Source organism: Syngnathus scovelli, chromosome 11 (assembly GCF_024217435.2).
Source record: "Syngnathus scovelli strain Florida chromosome 11, RoL_Ssco_1.2, whole genome shotgun sequence".
Taxonomy (NCBI): Eukaryota; Metazoa; Chordata; class Actinopteri; order Syngnathiformes; family Syngnathidae; genus Syngnathus; species Syngnathus scovelli.
Genome location: NC_090857.1, coordinates 2,547,603 through 2,567,620, shown reverse-complemented (window position 1 = coordinate 2,567,620; position 20,018 = coordinate 2,547,603). Strand labels below are relative to the sequence as shown.

At 49.0% G+C, this 20,018-nt stretch overlaps 1 protein-coding gene across 3 annotated transcripts; it reads right to left on the bottom strand.

Annotated features, from left to right (window-relative positions):
• Positions 1-295: 295 nt before the first annotated feature.
• Positions 296-19,320, bottom strand: chd5 (chromodomain helicase DNA binding protein 5). Of its 3 annotated transcripts, XR_007484656.2 has the most exons (41): positions 19,088-19,320; positions 18,726-18,938; positions 15,376-15,530; positions 12,754-12,975; positions 12,465-12,583; positions 11,563-11,798; positions 11,367-11,479; positions 11,152-11,281; positions 10,894-11,060; positions 10,474-10,695; positions 10,171-10,380; positions 9,736-9,947; positions 9,493-9,624; positions 9,320-9,419; positions 9,058-9,249; positions 8,744-8,944; positions 8,535-8,672; positions 8,230-8,351; positions 7,957-8,130; positions 7,728-7,869; positions 7,521-7,652; positions 7,338-7,455; positions 7,105-7,229; positions 6,736-6,985; positions 6,407-6,579; positions 6,161-6,335; positions 5,540-5,626; positions 5,184-5,272; positions 4,817-4,950; positions 4,577-4,721; positions 4,337-4,496; positions 4,167-4,237; positions 3,832-4,093; positions 3,596-3,754; positions 3,398-3,506; positions 3,184-3,316; positions 2,916-3,111; positions 2,676-2,839; positions 2,479-2,605; positions 2,090-2,344; positions 296-1,998 (listed from the first exon to the last, which is right to left on the bottom strand). XR_007484656.2 is itself a non-coding variant. In XM_049734066.2 (40 exons), exons 2-40 carry the CDS (start codon positions 18,790-18,792, stop codon positions 2,226-2,228), a joined length of 5,982 nt encoding a protein of 1,993 aa, XP_049590023.1. In that variant the 5' UTR covers positions 18,793-18,938; positions 19,088-19,320; the 3' UTR covers positions 296-2,225. The 3 variants fall into 3 exon arrangements, 2 of the variants coding, with proteins under 2 accessions (XP_049590023.1, XP_049590026.1); XM_049734066.2 differs by having other exon boundaries at positions 296-2,344; XM_049734069.2 differs by having other exon boundaries at positions 296-2,344; positions 5,540-5,605.
• Positions 19,321-20,018: the final 698 nt, after the last annotated feature.

Genomic DNA, 20,018 nt, shown 5'->3' with positions numbered 1-20,018 from the left:
CTGGATGAAATTATTAATGGTATATATTATATAATATTATAATATAATAATTAATATTATATATATTAAATTGCGAATGACTAAATGAATGAACGAACTAACAAATGAATGAATGAATGACTGACTGACTGAATGAATGGCTGAATGAATGAATGAATGAATGAATGAATGAATGAATGAATGAATGAATGAATGAATGAATGAATGAATGAATGAATGAATGAATGAATGACTTAATTAATTAATGAAATGTCACCTTTTCTTCAGCACTATTAGCCAACAAGAAGCACAAACCTGTCATCGGAAGATTTATTAAAACACAATGAGACAAATCCACAGTACAAATCAAAAGATGACCATTCACTTTGTCGTCCAGTCGCTTTACAGCACAAGTCAGAAGAAGAACGTGCCTGCGCGTCTTGGGACGCCCCACCAGCCCCAAAGTGAACCGCCATAGAAAAAGCTTCAGAAGCTGTGCATTCGCTGCAACAAAAGGTGCCTCGTCAAGGTCTTTTTTTTTCTTTTTTTTTTCTAGCTTTTGAAGCCGTGTTCATTTGAAGCATGTACATACGCAATATTTATAATATTAGACTGAAGTCTTGCTTTGTTTGTTTTTTGTAGACAGTACATTCATCCTGACTCCAGTTTGATTGCATTTGATCAGAATATGTTGTCGCTGATGTCCCTTTGAGGTGACGGCGCGGCCGACATTCATTTTTTATTTGAATTTTGACGCTTTATTTACACGGTTCTGAGGTTTCGTCCGCAATACCAGTTGTTTGCGACAACAACAAAAACAACAAATAGTGCAAAAAGAAAAAGATGCTTTCAAACACAGTTTTCACATGAAATAAATAGTATGCTTGGGGCGGGGGCATTGGGGTTCTTACACATCCATAACTGGACAATAATTCCAGAAGGTCATCCGACCGGACCTTCCGTCACAATCATCTCAAAGGGGTCATCATTCCGTTTGTTACTCACATCTTATACATTGTGGAAATAGATTGTAAAAATCATGGGCCCATGGTCATTGTATAGCAAAATTGAGCTTCATTTTAAGGTTTCAAGATAGGATTAGGGTTTCAAGTCTTTACAACATTTCATCCTGATGTGACAAACTGACACAAAACCATAAAATTAGAACCAAGGCCAGAGCTGAACTTTGATGGACCCATTGTGGTCTTGAAACCAGCTGGCTTAGGGGTGCCGCCTTACTGTGGTTAGGGACAAAAATTAGGTTTTGAAGACAAGAGTGAGGATTGGAGCTGAAGTTGAAACAACTGACGGTTGTGAAGGACTGAGGCAAGAAGTGATGACCCGGTTGCAGTCTTAAAGCCTCTTAGTTTGGGTTTTCTAACTCATACTAGGTTTTCAAGTTATGGTTGCAAGCCTTGGACAACATTCTCCATTTGACACAAAACCACAAACAATTGGAGATGACTGAAGCCAAAATTGGATGGCAATTGGGTTGGGATTGGGATACAGGGTTAGGGTTCCGAGCCTTGAAAACAGAAATCCTACTCAATTCAACAAAACCAGGAGTGTGGCCAAACTAAGCTTTGATGCTCCCATCTCTGCCTTGAAACCACCTGGCTTTCAAGACAGGGCTTCCAATTAGGGTGTCAAGCCTATCAAAACCAAAAACCACAAACTTTCACGGAGGACTGAGGATACAATATAGCTTTGATGGTCCCATTGCAGTCTTAAAACAATCAAAACCAAGCAAAAGGCATCTTTTGTGCAGGGGAAAATGTAAATATAAAAAAAAAATCTCGGAATAACAGTCCCACAAATGAAGGCATATGAATCAGTTTCAATGAGGGTGCAACAAACGCTGGAAAAAAGGGAAAACATCACCAGTATAATACGGATAAATCACGCTGCAATGCATCAAAGGTCCTGCAGGTGTCGCTAATTTGGCCATCCACGTGAGGTCAAGACCATCGCGACCAGGGGGTGGCGCACTTCCAGCCTTCTACTGCATCCATGAAGAGACTGAGAAATTCAACACTAGGTCAATGACAACACATACAGTGCTCAAACGTCCACTGGGGAGAAAAAAAATGAGGAAAAAGTCACATTTTACCTCAGTCCTGACATCTCGTCTGAGGCTTTTCAGTCAAAATATCAAGTTAAAAAACCTCTGCAAAGGTAAAAGTGCAATTCTTCAGATTCAATATGTCTGAAAATGAAAAGAAAAACAAATGAAAGGAGAGAGCGTCTCAGTCCTCAATGCAGATGACGTCGCTGGCTTTGCCGGACTTCAGGTCGGGTGTGGCCGCGTCTCGCAGGGACTCGAAGGTCTTCTTGTCCAGGTGGCTGCTGGGAGGACCGTTGGACACTGAAAGAAAACCGTCCACGGATTCATATCGGATGGACCAAAAGGAAAAAACAAAGCAAAGAAAAAAAGACGTTTTAATCATCACCAAGCTTGCTAAGCATTTCTGTGATTTTATGACAAATGCTTTTTCTTACCACTGACGTATGGCCCCAGAGGCATCTGACTGTAATTGACCATGGGCTGCCCTCCGGGTCCCCTGAATGCACCCCCGAATGTGCCTCCGTACAACTGGGAGCATGTGAAGCCTCCCTGGCTGAAAGTCTGATTCAAAAAAAGAAAAAAAGACAGCGTGAGGGAAACTGTGTTAAATCCAAAGTGTCGGAGCACTCACCTGCTGCGGCGGGGGCTCGCCGCCCCGGCTGGTGAGGCGGCTCAGGATGCTGCGCTCAGACATCTGCAGTCGAGCCGACACGGGCGGGATGCGGGACAACATGTTTGGCAGCCGCGTCACATCGGCCTTCATGTCACTTAGCAGCTCCTCCAGCTGGTTCAGCACTGCGCACACACGCACACACTCAAATTCCATTGGCCCACGAAGATGAAGGAAGCGGCATCAGTGTGAAAAAATGACCTTTGTGCAGCACGGCGTTGGCGGGCTTGTTGCCACCCAGGGACTCTTTGGACAGGTGCTGGTGGGACTCGGCCAGACACTCCACCTCGGTGAAGCGCGTGTTGAGAGCCATGGCGGGATGCCCGGGGTCTTGGCTCATGTTGAGGTAGGCGGCACGCCGGAGCTGCTCCTCGATCACCAGCGCCTGCTCCAGCAACTGCACCGCAGAAACACGTGTTGAAACACACACGGCATCTTCGCCCCCGCCACCCGTTCGTCCCCCACTGGCCTTGAATCGGCGGGCCAGGAACTTGTTCTTCATCTCCAGGTAGTTGCCCTTGTGCATCTCGCTCTTGAAGGGCTCATTGAGGATGGCGTAGCGTGGGTCGTTCTGGATATCCTGCCAGCGAGCGTAACCGTGCCTGCTCTTCGGTCAAGGGGGCACACGCGTGCGTAAAGGCATCCGAATCCCACCCGTCCCCCAAGTCCACTTTCAAGGATACGTGACGATGCCCGCCAGCAGCCAGTAGTCGTGGCGACGGTGCCAGATGTCGGGCATCTTGCCGGACGACAGCGCCGCTCGCTCTTCCGTCTGCCACAGCGTGTGCAACTCTGAGACGGGGACACGTCCGATGGATGCATGTTAGCGCGCGTGAAGAGCAGCCGCTTATTTTTTGGCTTCGATCCAAAGGAGCCGTCACCTGTGAAGCCTCCATCGGCGATATTGAACATGAACTTGGTCTTGAATCCGTTCTTCTCCTCCTTCCTGGTGTCCTCCATTTCATCCACTGTGTCTTTGTCACCGTTTAGGCGAGCATCTGCAGCTGCTGCGGCGGCAGTGTCCTCGCTTTTCACCTCATCTGCACCGACAACACACGGAAAATCGATGAATTAATAGCAGGTGGCCATTTTGAGGAGCAGTCCACAGCCTACCTACCTGCTTTGCTCTCCTTCTCCTTGCTTTCTCCTCTCTCAGGAGGCTTTTCTGAGTCTTTGGGACGACTCTCACATGTAGGCCGAGTCTCACTCGTAGGTGAGTTCCGACCGCCCGGCCCATCCGCCTGTTTGTCCTCCTTGTCATCTCGTCCCGTTTTCTCCTCAGAGGTCGCCATGCTCTCGTCGCCGTCCGCCGAGTCCTTCTCCTGGCGTCGGTGCGCTTCCTCCTCCTCTTCGTGCGCATGTGTCGGCGCTATGCAAGTCTGTGCAGATGTGACAAATGACGCTGTCACATTTTGATAAAAAGAAAGAAAAGAAAGAAAGAAAACGACGCACTTCTGGCTCCAACTGTTTCTTGCTGTCTTGCTCAGCTGCGTCCTTGTCCTCAGTGGGACCCTCGGTCTTTTCTAGAAATACACAAAAGGACAATTGTTGCATTCGAGGGCAATCTGGAAATGACACAATCCAGCCATTTTCAGATCTGCTATGTGGTCATTTTTGCTGACCTGGCAGGTCAGGGGTGCCGGGCTGCGTGGCGATCGGGCTGGCCTGCAGCGGGGTGTTGGGGTCTGACGAAACACTCTCGGTCAGTTTCTTCAGCTCCATGCCGATCGGGATCAGGTCCGGCGAGCTCAACTTTCCGTTGACGTGCTCAAACTCTTGTACCTTCCCAGGTAAACAACGGCAAATAATCATTCACGGCTACACCAACGGCATGCTATGTTTGCAAGAACTGAATGGTTGACCTTTTTCCTGACCAGCGACATGACCCCAATTCTGGTGAGCACGTGCTGTCGTGACAGGCCCTCACGCGGGACGCCGTCAGCGAACGTCTCGGCTCCGTCGGCGCCAGGCTCGCACAGGTGTCGCATGAACAGAGACACGTAGGCCCTGGTGAAGCCACAATAAGGACCATGGTCATGTTTAAAGAAAAAAAAAAAACTTAAGTGTGTTTTTCATTTGAGTCACAATGGAGCAAGTTTCACCTGAACTCGCGCTCGCTTTTGCCTCTCAGGTCTCGCACAATCCAGTGGGAAGTGAAGGCGTCCTGCGGGGGCATGCCCCAGCGCATGATGGCGTTCAGGAAGGCTTTCCTCTGCCGGGCGTTGAAGCCCAGAACCTGGACAGCAACGTACATCGCACATACACAATGCAGGGAAAAACTATTTGCTCTAGATCTAACATGAAAAAGTTCAGCTTTTAAATTGGCTTAAAAAATCTAATAAGAAATACATTACGTTGCCCTTATTAAATCAAATTAGAAATTAACTTGATGAACAGATGTAGCAGAAAATCCAAAAAGAGGATGGGACAAATACTTTTACTTCAACTGACAGATTGGTTCGTTTTTACCTCGATGCTGCCGCCAACTCGGGCCAGCAGGGGGGGCAAGGGCTTGTCTTTGTCATTCCTCAGATGGCGGCGAGAGTGTCGGCGCCCACCTGCCACAAAGAAAAACAATAAAATCAAAATGATAATGATAAATGATTTCCGTAATCTCCCCCCGCCTTGTGACTAAAATATTTTACAAATTGACTTATTTGAAAGAGCCCAAGTTTAGCCTGGGTTGTTTGCAGATGTTATGGAGAGTCTTTGCAGCATGTTAGAGTTGAATATTACTTTATCGTGTTGTAAGCACGGACCGGACACTGCATTAGGTACACCAACAACAGCCTTTGCAGGTGTCCCAAATGAAAGGGGCAGGGTACCTTCCGGCCTCTCCTCGAAGTCTTCGTCCTCGTCCTCGGACCCCACCGAGTACTCCGACTGGTTGTCTGAAACATCATCCTGCCACTCTGAGCACCACACATCAGAAACAGCACAGTACATCGCTTCCGTCGGATGCCACCTGGGGGCGTCGCGCCGGCCAGCTCAGCAAGCGCGCCCTGGCGTTTGAGCAACTCAAAGAGACAGAGCTCGTTGGGTTGTTAAAATTAAAATGTCTTCAGTATGAAAATGCAAGAGTGCAAAAGCTAAGCTGGACTCGTTTACGGCGCTAAAAGAGGACAAGGCGGCGTCCTCATGGCATCGAACAACAAAGACAAACTTGCAGCACATGCATGTCACTTTCTTTTGTGGGGACAAATCCAGTGGAACGTTCCATCAACCTCGAGCAAGAAAATATTTTCTCCCTTTGGAAAAAAAACTGAAATAAAACATTTGGAGTAGAAATTTGATACATCGTTTAAAATACTTCAAATAGTGTTCATGAGTGGTGCCAGATTTCCAGTTCCACTAGAACGGTCCAAGATGTGGTCCATGACTGAGGCATGCCGCGAAGACGGGCGCTAACGCTAAGTGCGTAGGCCTCGCTTGGCGGCGGCACCTACCTTGGTCCTCCTGGGTGGTGTCGTTGTAGTTGACTTGTTTGCGGATGCGTTTGCCCTTGCCCAGGTTGCGGGCCAGATCTTCCTGCTGTTGCTCGTAGTGGTGGCGCAGGAGCTTCTCCCAATAATCCGGGTCCACGTTCTCTTCCTGCTTGATAATCTCGCGCTCCACCTCCTCCTGCGCACACATGTCTTGCTAAGCTAACGTAGAGCTCTATGTTTTTGGTCCTACAAATTGTCGTTCCTCACCTCCCCGTCCTCCTCTTTGACCACGTATTGGGCCACCTTGAAGGAGCTGAGGTACTCGTTCATGTTCTGGATCTCCGTGTCTTCCGTGGCGTCCTGGCTGCGGTCCAGTAGCTTGGAAATGGCGTCGTCATCGTAGTGGATCACGTTGCCCTCCTCGCCGTCTTTGTTGTCGCCTGACGAAATTTTTCGTTGAGCTTGTTGGACAACATAATAAAGCTCGGCGGCGTTTTATTGATTACTGCGGTTGAATTTCCGGCTTCGCAAGAAAAACTGGTTCAAGTCTTTTTTTCTTATTTTTGATGAAGTTGTATGAATCTAAGAATATGTACCGCCCATGTTGCGAGCCGCCTCCATCTCGTCCTTAAAGAGCTCCTCCGTGCCAAACTTGAGGATGTCGTCCAGCTCCTGCTTGGACATGGAGCCCGTCTTGGAGCCCAGACCGGGCCGCACCACCAGGTGGGTCAGCATCATCTTCCTCTTGGCCACCTGAGTGATCCTCTCCTCCACCGAGCCCCTCGTCACGAATCGGTAGATCATCACCTTCCTGTTCTGGCCGATGCGGTGCGCTCTGCTGAAAGCCTGAAAAGAAATAAAAAAAAAACAACAACAACGTGAGTATTTAATGTGCTACCCCAAAATAATAAATAGCAAATTGTGACTAGGCGGGGTTCCCTTTCTGCAAAATAAATCAGGCTCACTTGGATGTCATTGTGAGGGTTCCAGTCTGAGTCATAGATGATGACGGTGTCCGCGCTGGCCAGATTGATTCCTAGACCTCCGGCTCGGGTTGAGAGCAGGAAGCAGAACTGCTGAGCGCCCGGCGCTGCAAGCCAACACAAGCCATTTATACAACACATTGGCCTGACTGCAGATGAACGGCAACCGTCCTCCACTCCGCTGGGTTCCTTTCCGAGTCCTGAGCAAAACCCACCATTGAAGCGGTCGATGGCCTCCTGCCGCAGGCCTCCGGTGATGCCGCCGTCGATGCGCTCGTATTTATAACCTTCAAACTCCAGAAAGTCCTCCAGCAGATCCAACATCTTGGTCATCTGCACAAGAATCCAAAATGGGGGATGTAAGAGAAAATACTGAATCGCACTTTTCCTGCACTTACCTGGGAGAAAATGAGAACTCTGTGGCCTTCATCCTTGAGCTTCTTTAGCATTTTCTGCAGCAGCGTCAGCTTTCCCGACGACTTGACCAGCTGGTTGCCGTCGTACGAGCCGTTAGGCAAAACGGGAGCCTCCTGCAAATGGAAAGAAAGGCAACGTCAATGACGCCACGGAGCTCTTCCGGGAAACATCTCGGCCCGCAGTCGTACCACAGCGGCCACGGGGAACAGGTAGGGGTGGTTGCAGCACTTCTTCAGGTCCATCATGATGTTGAGCAGGGAGACTTGGTTGCCTCCACCTTTGGAGTTGAGAGCCTCAAAGTTCCGCGTCAAGATGAACTTATAGTATTTCCTGAGGGGGCAAACACACCAAATCACCTTCAGGCTTCTCAAACTGGGCTCAGAGCTTGCCACATTGTAGCTTGTGGCCACCACTGACTTCTGCATGGGGCTGAGCTCCACTCGCACGATCAGCTCCGTCTTGGCCGGCATGTTCTTAAAGACGTCCGCCTTGAGCCTCCGGAGCATGTGTGGGCCCAGCAGGTCGTGGAGCTTCTTGATCTGGTCTTCCTTGGAGATGTCAGCAAACTCCTCCAGGAAGCCCTCAAGGTTACTGCGCAGTAGTTAAAAAAAAAAAGATGCTTTTGATTTAGGATCCATGCGATGCAAAATCATTCTCAACCGGAAATAAGTTTTAAGTAGCTGGACTTACTTGAAGCGCTCCGGCGTGAGGAAGTTGAGCAAGTGGAAAAGTTCCTCCAGGTTGTTCTGGAGAGGAGTTCCGGTGAGCAGCAGCTTATAGTAGATCTTGTAGCCATTGAGGATTCGGAAAAACTGCAAGGGACAAGCTTAGAGTTCAATTCTTCCATAAACTGCCTTCACATGAGGCTCATCAAAAGTGTTAGCTAGAATAGCTACGAGCTTAAATAAGACTCAATGGAACTAAACATACTAAAACGTGCTCGAGGTGCATTCAAGGACTGTCCAAAAACAGGTCAGCTTAGAAACCCATCAAACCTTGGACTGGTTGTTCTTCAGCCTGTGGGCCTCGTCCACCACCAGACAAGCCCAGGTGATGGATCCCAAGATGGCTTGATCGATGGTAATCAGCTCGTAGGACGTCAGGAGCACGTGGAACTTGATGGGCGTGTCTTTCTGCCGGATGGCAAAACACTTTGAGATCAAAGTTCCTCATTTTAAGAGTGAGAAAGTGGACTTTGAGGAACCTTCATGCGGAAAGCTTTGCGTCCCAACTTGACGGCGCTGTCCTCGAAGGTGAACTCGTTCTCCCGGATGATGGCGCGGCTATCTTTGTCTCCGGTGTAGGTGACCACGTAGAAGTCGGGGGCCCACATCTCAAACTCTCGCTCCCAGTTGATGATAGTGGACAGCGGGGCGCTCACCAGGAAGGGACCCTTGGAGTGACCCTGGACGAGCGCAGCAGACTCATTCACGAACATGTTCACACGTGGCACACGGGTGAGACAACGGCAAGCACGAGGGGGGTTAAAAAAAAAAAAGCGTGCGGGTCTTGTGTGACCTCTTTGTAGAGCGAGTAGAGAAATACGATGGTCTGCACGGTCTTGCCCAGGCCCATCTCATCAGCCAAGATGGTGTCGGTGCCCTGCGCCCAGGAGAAGCGCAACCAGTTGAGACCCTCCAGCTGGTACGGGTGCAGCGTCCCCCCTGTGGCGTTGATGTACCACGGCTGGTGCTCGAACTTGATGGTCGGCTGCGGGAGCAAACCCGTCGTTATCGGCAACGGCGCTTAGCCATCCTTCTTGTCAGACTTGAGAGCTTACGTCGATGATGGGAGCATCTGGGGGGATCTCCCGCTTGGGCCGCTCCTCTCTTTGCGTCATCGCTTTGGCGGGGCGCTGGTCCTCGCCGAGGATTTGCTCCCTGGACAAGTACACAGAAGGTCTCGGCCTGCTCTGCAAAGCGGACTGGGATGGCAAGTGTGATTTTGGCGAACCTGTGGTCCCAGTAGGACACTTTATGGCTGTTGTATTCCGGCACGTCAAAGTCGTCCACCTCCCACGTGCACTGGTCGTAAGGGAGGTCCCGCCACTTGATCAAGTAGTGCACGTCGCCATCTTTGTCAAAACTACACACACACGACAGCAGCCGTGGAAATTCTTTTAAGCCATGCAGGTTGTTGTTTTTTGTTTCTCAATAAAGTTTTTTTTTTTTTTTAATAGGTGTGTAGTGGGCGCACCTGTGGTTGAGGATGCGGTGAATGACCATCCACTCGGGCTTGATGCCATATCGGTAGAAGCGCTCCTCCATGGCGGCGTACTGAGGGTCTTTGCTCTTCCGCTTTTCGCTGTTGAGTTCCTCCTCGCCGGAGCCATAATCGTACGGCGGCGGTTCGTCCATGTCGTTCTTCCGCTGGTAGTTGCGGTACATCACCGTGTGGTACAGTTCCAACTGCGCAAACACAACATCATGAGCACAAAGTTGATTTTTCGTCAATGATTGTTTTTTTTTTATACTTTTTAAGGTTTCAATTCCGAGTTAGTGTTTCAAAAGAGGCGTGATGCGGTCAAATTACAACTTCAACCTTGTATTTGGGTTTCACAAGTTTTAGCTCAGCTTAAGAATTCAAATAAAGGAAGAAGAGGGAACGGGCAAGCGTCCTGAAAATTGTCACCTGCAGCTCGCTGACCCAAGAGCAGTGCCAGTAGGAGAGTCCGGCCCACTTGACCAGGAACTCCCGCTCGGGGCGGCCCTTGAGCGGGGGCTTGCTCAGGGGGTCGACGAGCGGGTGACCGTCTGGGCCTGCCGGCGGCTCGGCGGGCAGGGGGGCGTCACCCCACGTCCAGTGCATGATTTTTTGCACTTTGCCTTTCAGAGGTGAGCACTAACAAGAGAGTATAAAAAAAAAATTAGCAATAAAATTAAATTCTTGCATTTTTGGGGGGTCGTAGTTCATTTAATAACGTGATGGGCTCACCAAGCATCGCGGACAAATCCACTCCCCGTTGGGAATCTCGGGCAGCGGCGGGTTGAGGCAGTGGATGTGGTAGGAGGACGGGCAGGCGTCGCAACACAGCAGCTCCCCGCCGTCCTTACACACTCGGCAAAACTCCATGTGGTCGTCCTCTTCCTCCCCTCCTGCTTCGTCTTCCTCCTCGTCCTCTTCATCTTTGGCTTCCCACTGGATGCCTTCCTTCTCCTGAGGCCATAGAGTTTTGAAAAAAAGAATGGATGCTTTGGAGTGAGTGGAGGAGCTTCATTTAGACAAAAGTAGGTCTTTGCTGCCATTTTGTGGACATTGAAGCCCCTTCTTGGGAAGGAAACCCCTTCACTCAACTCCGACAGATATTTGTCTACTGCTACGTACAGTGCTGAAGTACAAACTCTTGCTACTCACACAGTGCGGACAGCTCCATTTGCCCTCGGGAGCCTTCTCCAACTCTGGTTCCAGGCACACCAGGTGGTACGCCCGTGGACAAGTATCGCACAGGATGATTTCGCCACCCTGCTGACACACCTCGCAGTAGTCCTGGTGGTCCGTCTCGTAGCCATCGCCGTCCTCCTCTGGAAGAACAGGAGGAAGTTCTCAAATTATTGGATGGATGGAACATCACGAGGACTGCTTTGTGTTTTCTCATTGAGGCTCCCATCCTACTTTTCCTCTTTTTGCGTCCACGTCTGGCCTTTTTCTTGGCGGCGATGGGCCCCGAGGCGTCACAAAGCACCGAGGCACTGAGGATGCTGATGTCGTCAAAGTCTGACTCGTCTAGAAAGTCTTCGTCACTCTGACACAGAAGCAAAAGTCAGTTTGCCCGACGACTGGACGGAGCAACAAAAAAAAAAAGGTCGCCGCATGCCAGCAAGGCTCACCGAGGATGTCTTCTTCTTCTTGCCGCTTTGTCCCGACTTGGATTTGGTCTTCTTTGCTTTCACTTTCTTCTTCATGTCTTTTGCACTTTTGCTCCTCTTTCGAGCACCGGGCCCTGACCAGACACTCCATTAGGGACCCCAGCACAATCCAATGCAATGGTGGCCGAACTCTACGAATCGCACGCTTTCTTTGTACCTTTTCCCTCTTTGGTTTTGGCTTTTTTGATGGGCCCAAGCGGAGCGCCCGGCTGGCCAACAGAGGTGGGCGGCGCCACGGTGACCGTTTCCACGGCAGCGGCGACAGCGGCAGCCACGGCGGTGGCCGAGGCGCCCTTGAATGGGTTGTTGGCGCTGAACTCGCGCCACTTGGCTCCCAGGACCGTCATCATCTTGGACATGGGGATCTTGGGGTTCTTCTTGGCAATGAGAGGTCTGGCAGGAAACAAGACCATGGAAAAAAAATGACACTGGCACGTCAGCTTTTGGAAATATTTTCATGATTCATGTTTAAGTTTGACCAAGGAAAGAGTGGACAATACGGTTTTGACCGTGTATTGACCTTTCAGAAAATAAATCCATCTTTTGCTGAACCTACCCCTAATTAGGGCAGTATTGTTAATGGAAATGGAAAGATATCCGTGCTGAGAGCGGCCACCTTTAGGGCATTTGAAATGAACAAGAAACTGAAAAAAAAAAGTTTGGTCTTGACTCTGTATGAGGAAATGAATTGTCCTCCGTTCAAAACCGAGGTGGCACTTTTTTATATTCGTGTTTCGCTACATGGTAATTCTGAAAACAAACGCACGTGGTGGCTCGGAAAACTCTTTTGCTGTGTCATATTTGTCATTTGTCAGGCAGCAGCTTGAGCTTTGGCACGTCGGCCTACAAGAGACCGGCGGGTCCGAGCCCCCGGGACCCCCACCCTCTCCCCCGCTTTGACAGTCTTCCAGCGAGCAGCTGACTGCACATATTGGCCTGCGCGTGTGCTTTAAACGCTCGAGAGCGCCCCAGGTGAAGCTGGATCGGCTTGACACAAAAGCAGAAACGTGCGCTGCTCCACAGACATGCAGCACAAAGCGAAAAAAGTTGGACGCTTGCCTGAGGAACTGGCTGAAGGCTTTGTAGTTGGTGATAGTCTTGTAGTCGTCCTCGGTGAAGCCGTACTGGACGTCCTCCAGGCCCCACTCGTGCATCAACTGGCTGGACGATTTGGGTTCCTGAGGTGCAGCGAAATTGATGAAAGGGCGTGTCTCGAAAAGATTATTCATATTCCGCATGTGGTTAGGCGATATTAGATTCTGACGGTGAGCAAAATTGTCTGTTTTCTCATCATGTGAGGGGTCACGTTCAGAAATTTCAAATTCGGCTTCACCGTTTCACAACTCACTTTCATGCTCCCGTCGTCATCGTCCTCATCGTCGTCCTCCTCGTCTCGCTTCTTCTTCCTGGGCTTCCTCTCTTTCTTCTCCCTGGGCTTCTTCTTCTTCTTCTTGGGAAGACCGAACATGCCGGTGTCGCTCCCTGAGCCTCGCTCGGGACGGTCCGGCTCATCTTCCTCCACTTCAGATGCACGTTCCTGTTCGCTATCCACGCTCACCTGGATGCCTCCCTGAGGACCAGACAATGCGCATTGATTGTTCAGCTTTGAGCCATTTTAGGAAAGCTGATTTTTAAGGCAGACAAGTTGCAGAGAGAATAAATTCCTGTATCGTTGTATACCTTTTGCCCGAATGTAAGACGACCCCCATTTTTTCAATGCAAAAAAACATCGTCTTATATTCGGGCCAATACGGTAATTTGTTTTTTAATAGAAAAATAGCACTCGATAATACTGTAATCATCTATAATATTGTATTCAAAAGAAGAGGACGAATGTAAGAATTTCTGCAAGGGTTAATTATTTGTTAGCCTGGCTATGTTAGCATTAGGCTAACACACTTTAAGTCCAAGTTACGTGGTTGCTTTAATGCGTGACTGCCTTTGTTTTGTGCAGAAAGCTTCAACTGGGAGTGGCAATAGAGCGCTCGAAAGCTCTGTTTGGAAAAAAATGTTTTTTTTGTTTTTTTTTTAACCCAAGGAATTGCTTGTATATGAGCAAACTGCTAAGTCGGGTCACATGTTTCTCGAGGCTACACGGTTGTTACTAGGCTGCAACAACTCTAATGCTGCTCTTTTCCATGAACAAAGAGAACATCTATGTCATATTAGCGAAGAGACATCTGGAAGGCTGCATGATTCAACACTGGCCAGGTGCAGAAGAACACATCCAGTGTGTGTGTATATGTGTGTGTGTGTGGGTACACGCCTGTGTGTGTTCCATGTTAGCTTCGTATTTTGCTTCCTTCCACATCTGCATGCATTTTCTGTCTCTCTTGTTTATATTTCTTTCATGTTGTGCATAATAAAGTTCAGCATGTGAATGTGTGTGTGTGTGCGGCCTGTTGCTTCCACACGCAAACACACACACACACACACACACACACACACACACACACACACACAGACTTGCGGGCGTTTTCGCTCTGTGGCGCAGTGGAAAGGCTCGCATTGCCGCAGCGCCCGCCAACCCTACCAGCAGCCTGGCAGTGTTGCCATGGCGACCACATTTGAGCAGTCTCTCTCTCTCTCTCTCTCTCTCTCTCTCTCTCAACCCCCCCCCCTAGTTTTGCTGCCGTTCTCATCGCCCACAAACACAAAAATACACACACACACACACTCACACACACTAAATCACACCACTGTTCATTTTCCTCTGCTTGCACATCTCACCCCCATTTAATTTTCTCCTCTCACTCCTTCCTATTCTTCCATTCACCCTGGGCACACACACACACACACACACACACTCACACAGGAGCTAATAGAACAGCGCCATCCAATCACATAGCCCCACATAACGAGCTTGTTATGCAAAGGCCCGTGCTTCTCCGCCACCCTTTGCCGTCTAGACAAATCTCATTTATGCATAGGAAGAAAAAAAAAGGAAGAGGGGGAAGAGGAGGGCAGTAAATTGAGGAGCGTAAATGGAAGAGGGGAGCCAAGGTGGCTGATGAAACGAGCCGGCGAGGGCGAGATGGAGGAGGCCCGCACATGGCATAAGGGGCAAAAGAGGACAAAAGAGGAGGAAGGTTGGCCCCCTCGGAGGGAGAACAATCAGATAACTGCTGATAGCCTAATCAAATTAGATGCTCCTGCATATCGCTTCTGCCTCGAAGGGGAAAACTGCAGTGCAGTGCGCTCAGCCCCGCACAAGGCAGCCAATGAGCACGTCGGTGAATATTGTAGTGGGATCCAGGAAAAAAAAAAAAAAAAACAACTCTTTGTCCTCACAGCTGAACTGTAAAATCAACACGGCGGGCTGTTCTGAGGCCTGGTTCAAAAACAGCTTCGCTTGGCTCCACACTCGAGCGCCTTTGTTTCACTGCCGATTGGATAAACAAGGAAATCCCGACTGGGATTCTTGTGACTCGAGGAAGGAAGGAAGGAAAGAAGGTGACGTGCTAGAGATGAAGAAAAGATCATCGGATCAAGTCTCGCTTGGTCGGGAGCTTGGCCGGATCGATGAACGTTAGTTGCATGTGCTTGGCGGGAAGATGGAAAGGAAACTTATTGGGTTGATGGACAGGTGATGCCGGAGATCTCAACTCAACACTATTCGAGGGCAGCGGCAATATGTGAAACTCTATTTTTGTCAGCAAAATCCTAAAAGTCTGAGGACAATTGTGCTAAACAAGAAAAATGTCAATAATGTGCAAAAAATGTTTATTTATTCAATCTGTAGTATGAAGTAACCAGAAGTATGTAGGCAACTAGCATGTAGCATATAGCATACAATACAAAGTCTCCATTACCACATATAAGATGAAGTAGCATGTATTTTAAAATATCCCGTGCAACGTAGTAATCAGCGTGCGGCAAAGTGAAAAAGGTCAAATAAAACATAAATTAATATCGAGAAGCTGTAATATAGATTTAGTACTTCGGATGACTGTTGCGTTTGTTGGCCCACCTCCTTTTTCCGCTTCTTGACTTTGGCCACCTTCCCCTCCTTCATCTTCTTGCTCTTCTTCTTCTTCTGCTGCTGCTGCTTGAGGGAGTCGTCGTCGTCCGAGAAGAAGCTGCCGATGGAGGCCAGGGGCAGCACCGGGCGGGTGTCCTCCTCATCTGCGTGCGTAAAAACAGGCATGCAAGGTTAGACAGGTATTTACAACATGGTGGTGGTACACAGCGTCTCCATCGGCTTCCTCCCACATAGCCGAAACATGAATATTAGGTTGACAGTTCTAATGCGGTTGCTTGTGGAGAGAATTTGTGGCTTGGCTGGTGACCAGTGCGGCTGTACCCCGCCTCTCTCCCCAAGACTTTGTTCAGTTCACTGCCACTCTCATTTGGACAAACACAATAGAAAATGGGTGGATTCATTCTTTCCATTCGGGGGAAAATATTGAAATTTGGAAGTCAGCCAGAAGAGCAAGTAGTGTTGTCGGAGGAACGAGCGTGAATTAACGGCCAGAACCACGTGTCCGAATGGGACAACAATCGCTTGCGCGGGAAATCAAACGTCACAGCTGAGAGAAATGGAGCGCCAAGCGGGTAGCGGGGGACTCCCTTGGTTGGACCGCAGGACCGCTGAGCCTTTCCCAGCTGCCGCTTGTCGAAGCGTCTGCGTACAAATGAGCCCACTTGCTGAGCCCGGCGGTCCGCCTCGCTCGTGTGCCGGGCCAACTACATGGCTACAAACACACAACATGAATAATACAGCGTGTGGGATCAACCTGCCAACATTTGTCCGCCTGGCCAGGAGGGTGGGGGGGGGGTCTGGCTCCTGGTCCAAGCAGACAGAGCAAAATAAACAGTTTAGCAGCGCTAGCAGGAGGCAGCCCCACTCACGCGGTCACACTGCGTGTTCATATCAAGAGTGGCGGACGCTTGTTTTCAGTACCTGGACACCATGTGGATGGAAACGTTCAAGCCGTGAAGTCTCCTGGCTTTTCTCTTCTCGTTTCTGGGGAAGCTATTTGGACTATGGGTTGAAAACTCACTTGTGTGCACCGTTTATCTGACGCTAACTAAGACAATTTGCAATTCTAGTAATGACACGAATTTGATGCACAATAAAATAATGTGACGGGCCGTATCTAGCCCCCGGGCCTTGAGTTTGACACCTGTGCCTTAAATGCACAGACGCTACTAAAACATTGACACAAACTACTCCAACGCATGACACTGAACGGAAATATATAGTTGAGGAGGATGTTCAGAGGACCTTTTACAAGAGTGTCCGAGAATATTTCCGTCCTGTTCGTGGGAGGCAATTGTGAATTACAGGCGAGCCGTCATACAGATCACAGCCTCTCCCATCCAGCAGCAGTGATAATTCGCCGCCTTCAACACCTGCCTCCCCTCGCACTCCTCCCCTCCTTCGCCGCTAAATGGCCCGTGACGTCCCCTCCCGGGAACGACATCCGGCTGAGCGTGCCGTGAGGGGAGGGGCAGTTTTAGGGTGAAGATCAGCAGCAGGTTGTATTAGTCACGGGAGCACAGCTGGGCCAGGCTAACAAGCTTCGCGCAGCCCCGACAGACGACAGACTCGCTTTTGACCTTCTTGGCGGCGGAAAGGAGCCGAGGGAGATTCATGAGAACCGCCGCAGCGAAGACACTCGGGCCCCGCATGGAAAATCCATACCCAAGTCCGACTCTTTGGAATTTCACAGAAAAATGAGAGCAGCTTTTCTTTTTGTTGGCAAGTCGCGACACACCGAGGACAAGAACGAAACACTGCAACTATTTGAGGCAGCCTACTGAAACTCACTCACACGAAGGATTGTTTTCTTTTTTGCTCTTCTTCATTATGAAAACACTCTCGGATAAGCCACTGAATCGGAATGTCATACACCCTCATGCACACAACACGGTTTTCCACATAATTGGAAAGCTCGGTTACAGAAACACACACAGTGCCGAAAACACATCACACAACTACTATAGTGCAAGGAAAAAAACTTGCAGGCCTAAAACTATGACTAGACTAGTATGCTAATGTTAGCATGGAGGTTTTCTTTCCAATGAGGTAGCAAACTGCTGGAGCTAGCTGGAGTGCCTCAACCAGTGATGCTGATAACGCATTCATCAAAGGGAGGAGACGGAAAGGGAATGCAGCACAGGCAGATGGATTGAAATGGTGTCAACTTTCAGAGAGACCAGACAAAAATAGACACAGTTCCAATCAAAGGGGTGGGGGTGGGACTGATGATGTTGGGGGTGGTTTGGGGTGCATCCTTCACATCTCAAGATGGAACCAAAACACAAATCTTGGTAAGATGGTTTGTGACGCAAAGAGTTCAGCGAGCATCGCACAATGAGCTATTTGGTTTGACTGTGATTTTGTGGCGAGAAGCTAATTATTATTTAGGTGCACTCGTTGCTGCAGGTTGGTTACGTGGTGCCGAGAGTGTGTGCGTGTGTGTTTTAACAAAAATATAAAAATGTCCAGTTTTATGGGAAGAATTTGGTGACACCCAGACTTTAAAATCCCCGAATGGTTTGGGTTTAAACTACATTCAAGCAATGCTCAAAAATCCCGTCGGGTTCTGAGGTCTGCGGACTCAAAGCAAAGACGGTGAAGCGGCATTTAACCGTGATGCTGCACGCAAGCGAATAAGCTGCCGACAGAAGCGAAGTGTAAATACTTGTATTAATATGTCTTTGGCTGTTTTTGTGCTTTTGGCTGTGCACAGAATTGCTTTGTGTATGAAATGTGCTCCAGAGCTAAAACTGTTCTACCCTGTCTTGCCATGCCTGACAAATGGTCACTCCATCCAGTGGTCTTGAGGATCATGTTGTTGACTTGTTCTAAAGTTGAACTCATGAATGCGTCTGCTTTCTTGTCTTGCTGTAGCAGCAGCAACACCCCCCCCCCCCACACACACACACACACACATACATACACAATCTTTGCAATCAACTTTAAACACCACCCCCACGCCATTGACATTGGAAGTCGGTGGACCCCCCTCTTGCTTCCAAAAGCAGTTTTTTACATTATTATTTATTATTTTTTCATTTCTTTCCATGCAACAACCCCCCACCCCCACCCCCACGCACACACAGTCCCCTATTCTATGTCTCCTTTCAAAAATCGTGCAAAAATAACAGCATGACTGTGCGTATTTTTGCAGCCCATCCCTCCTCCTTCTCCTCTTCTTCTTCCTCCTCCTCCTCCTCCTCAGACAAGCCCTTTCTCTTTGGGCCAACATTCAAAGCGACGCTAAATAAACTGAAGGACACTCCGCCTCCCCCTTCGCCCCTCCGCCTCTCCCTCCCTCGCTCCCTCCCTCCCCTTCGTCCCTCCCTCCTCACCTGGCATCTCGTCGTCAAAATCCATGTCGTCCTGCGCCTCGTCTTCATTGCTCAGCGACCCGGGCATCTTGATCTCATCGCCCCCTCCTCCTCTTCCAAAAAGCTCCTTTTAGGCTGACAATAGTGAAAGTTAACCCTCGGCACGCCGCTCTCGTCCTCCTCCACCTCCTGGCGCTCTTCCTCCCCTCGTCAGCCGCCGCTAAATCCGCAGCACTGTGATGAAACAAAAACATTCAAATGTGATGAGGCGAGATCCGCTCACGGGGCTCTCTTAGCAAAAAAACAGGGCTGCCAGTCTGGAATTAAAATAAGAAACACACACACTGAAGAAAGAGAAGAGGGGGGAAAAAAATGGAACACACATGCCCAGATTGTGACGTCTGGTCTGTTGCCATGACGATGCATCCCATAATTTCAGCCACAACTAGTTAGGCATGCCTGCAGAGTTCTACTACTAGTGCAAAAGAGATCAAGAATAAAAAAGGATTCCAAATGTGTGCACACGCGAAATTAAATTAAAAAAGGAAAAAGGTGCCAGAGGAGGAAGCTTTCCCGCCAGACGTCCGCAGAATTGAGCGGCAAACTTCTTTGCTGCAGACTCGAAAAGAAACCCCTCCCCCGCCGCCCCTCCGACACAGCCACCCGTCTGCAGCCATATATGGAGGCTCAGTCATTTATGCACGGGGGCTCATGCATCCATGCATGTTTTAATACTTTTTTTTTTTTTTTTAATTACTGCTTCGCTAAAACCCAAGTGGACGCAGGCTGAGGAAGGGGACAGGCTCTCTGGTTGTCATGGTTACCGCAGCATCAGCACGGGATGCCCAATGCACCCCAACACACGGTCACACATTCTTCTCACACAAGGTAAACGTTGCTTTTTTTTGGCACTAGCAAAATAAACAATCATTTCTTTGTCATTTTTGAACAGTGTTGAAGGTAACTGTTGCTTTTTTGGCAATGGCAAAATCATTTCTTTGTCATTTTTGACGTGTTCAACGTAATCGGTGCTTTTTTGGCAAAATAAAAAAAATCATTTGTCATTATTGAACAGGTTTTTCATTTTCTTTGCACTTCTTGAATACTATGAACTTTTTCTTTTGAAGCACTTTATCCATTTAAATGATAAAGCTCAGGTTTGATGTCTCAATCCAGCATGGTGGTTGTAGCTCACCCAGCTGCATTGGATCATCGATGGCTGTTATAATCTGACCCCTTGGGGTAGATTACAGAGCCTAAAAATGATAATCTGACCTCGTCAGTCCACCACTTCTGCCCGAAAAGCCTTTGCTA

Bases quoted from the DNA above. Each gene is read 5' to 3' on its own strand.
- chd5 (XM_049734066.2), bottom strand. From the start codon at position 18,792: ATGCCCGGGTCGCTGAGCAATGAAGACGAGGCGCAGGACGACATGGAT. The intron at 11,282-11,366 runs GTGAGCCTTGCT...CTTCTGTGTCAG, and splicing joins AGAAGAAGAAGACATCCTCG to AGTGACGAAGACTTTCTAGA. The intron at 3,507-3,595 runs GTGACGGCTCCT...TCCCCGTCTCAG, and splicing joins CGCCGATGGAGGCTTCACAG to AGTTGCACACGCTGTGGCAG.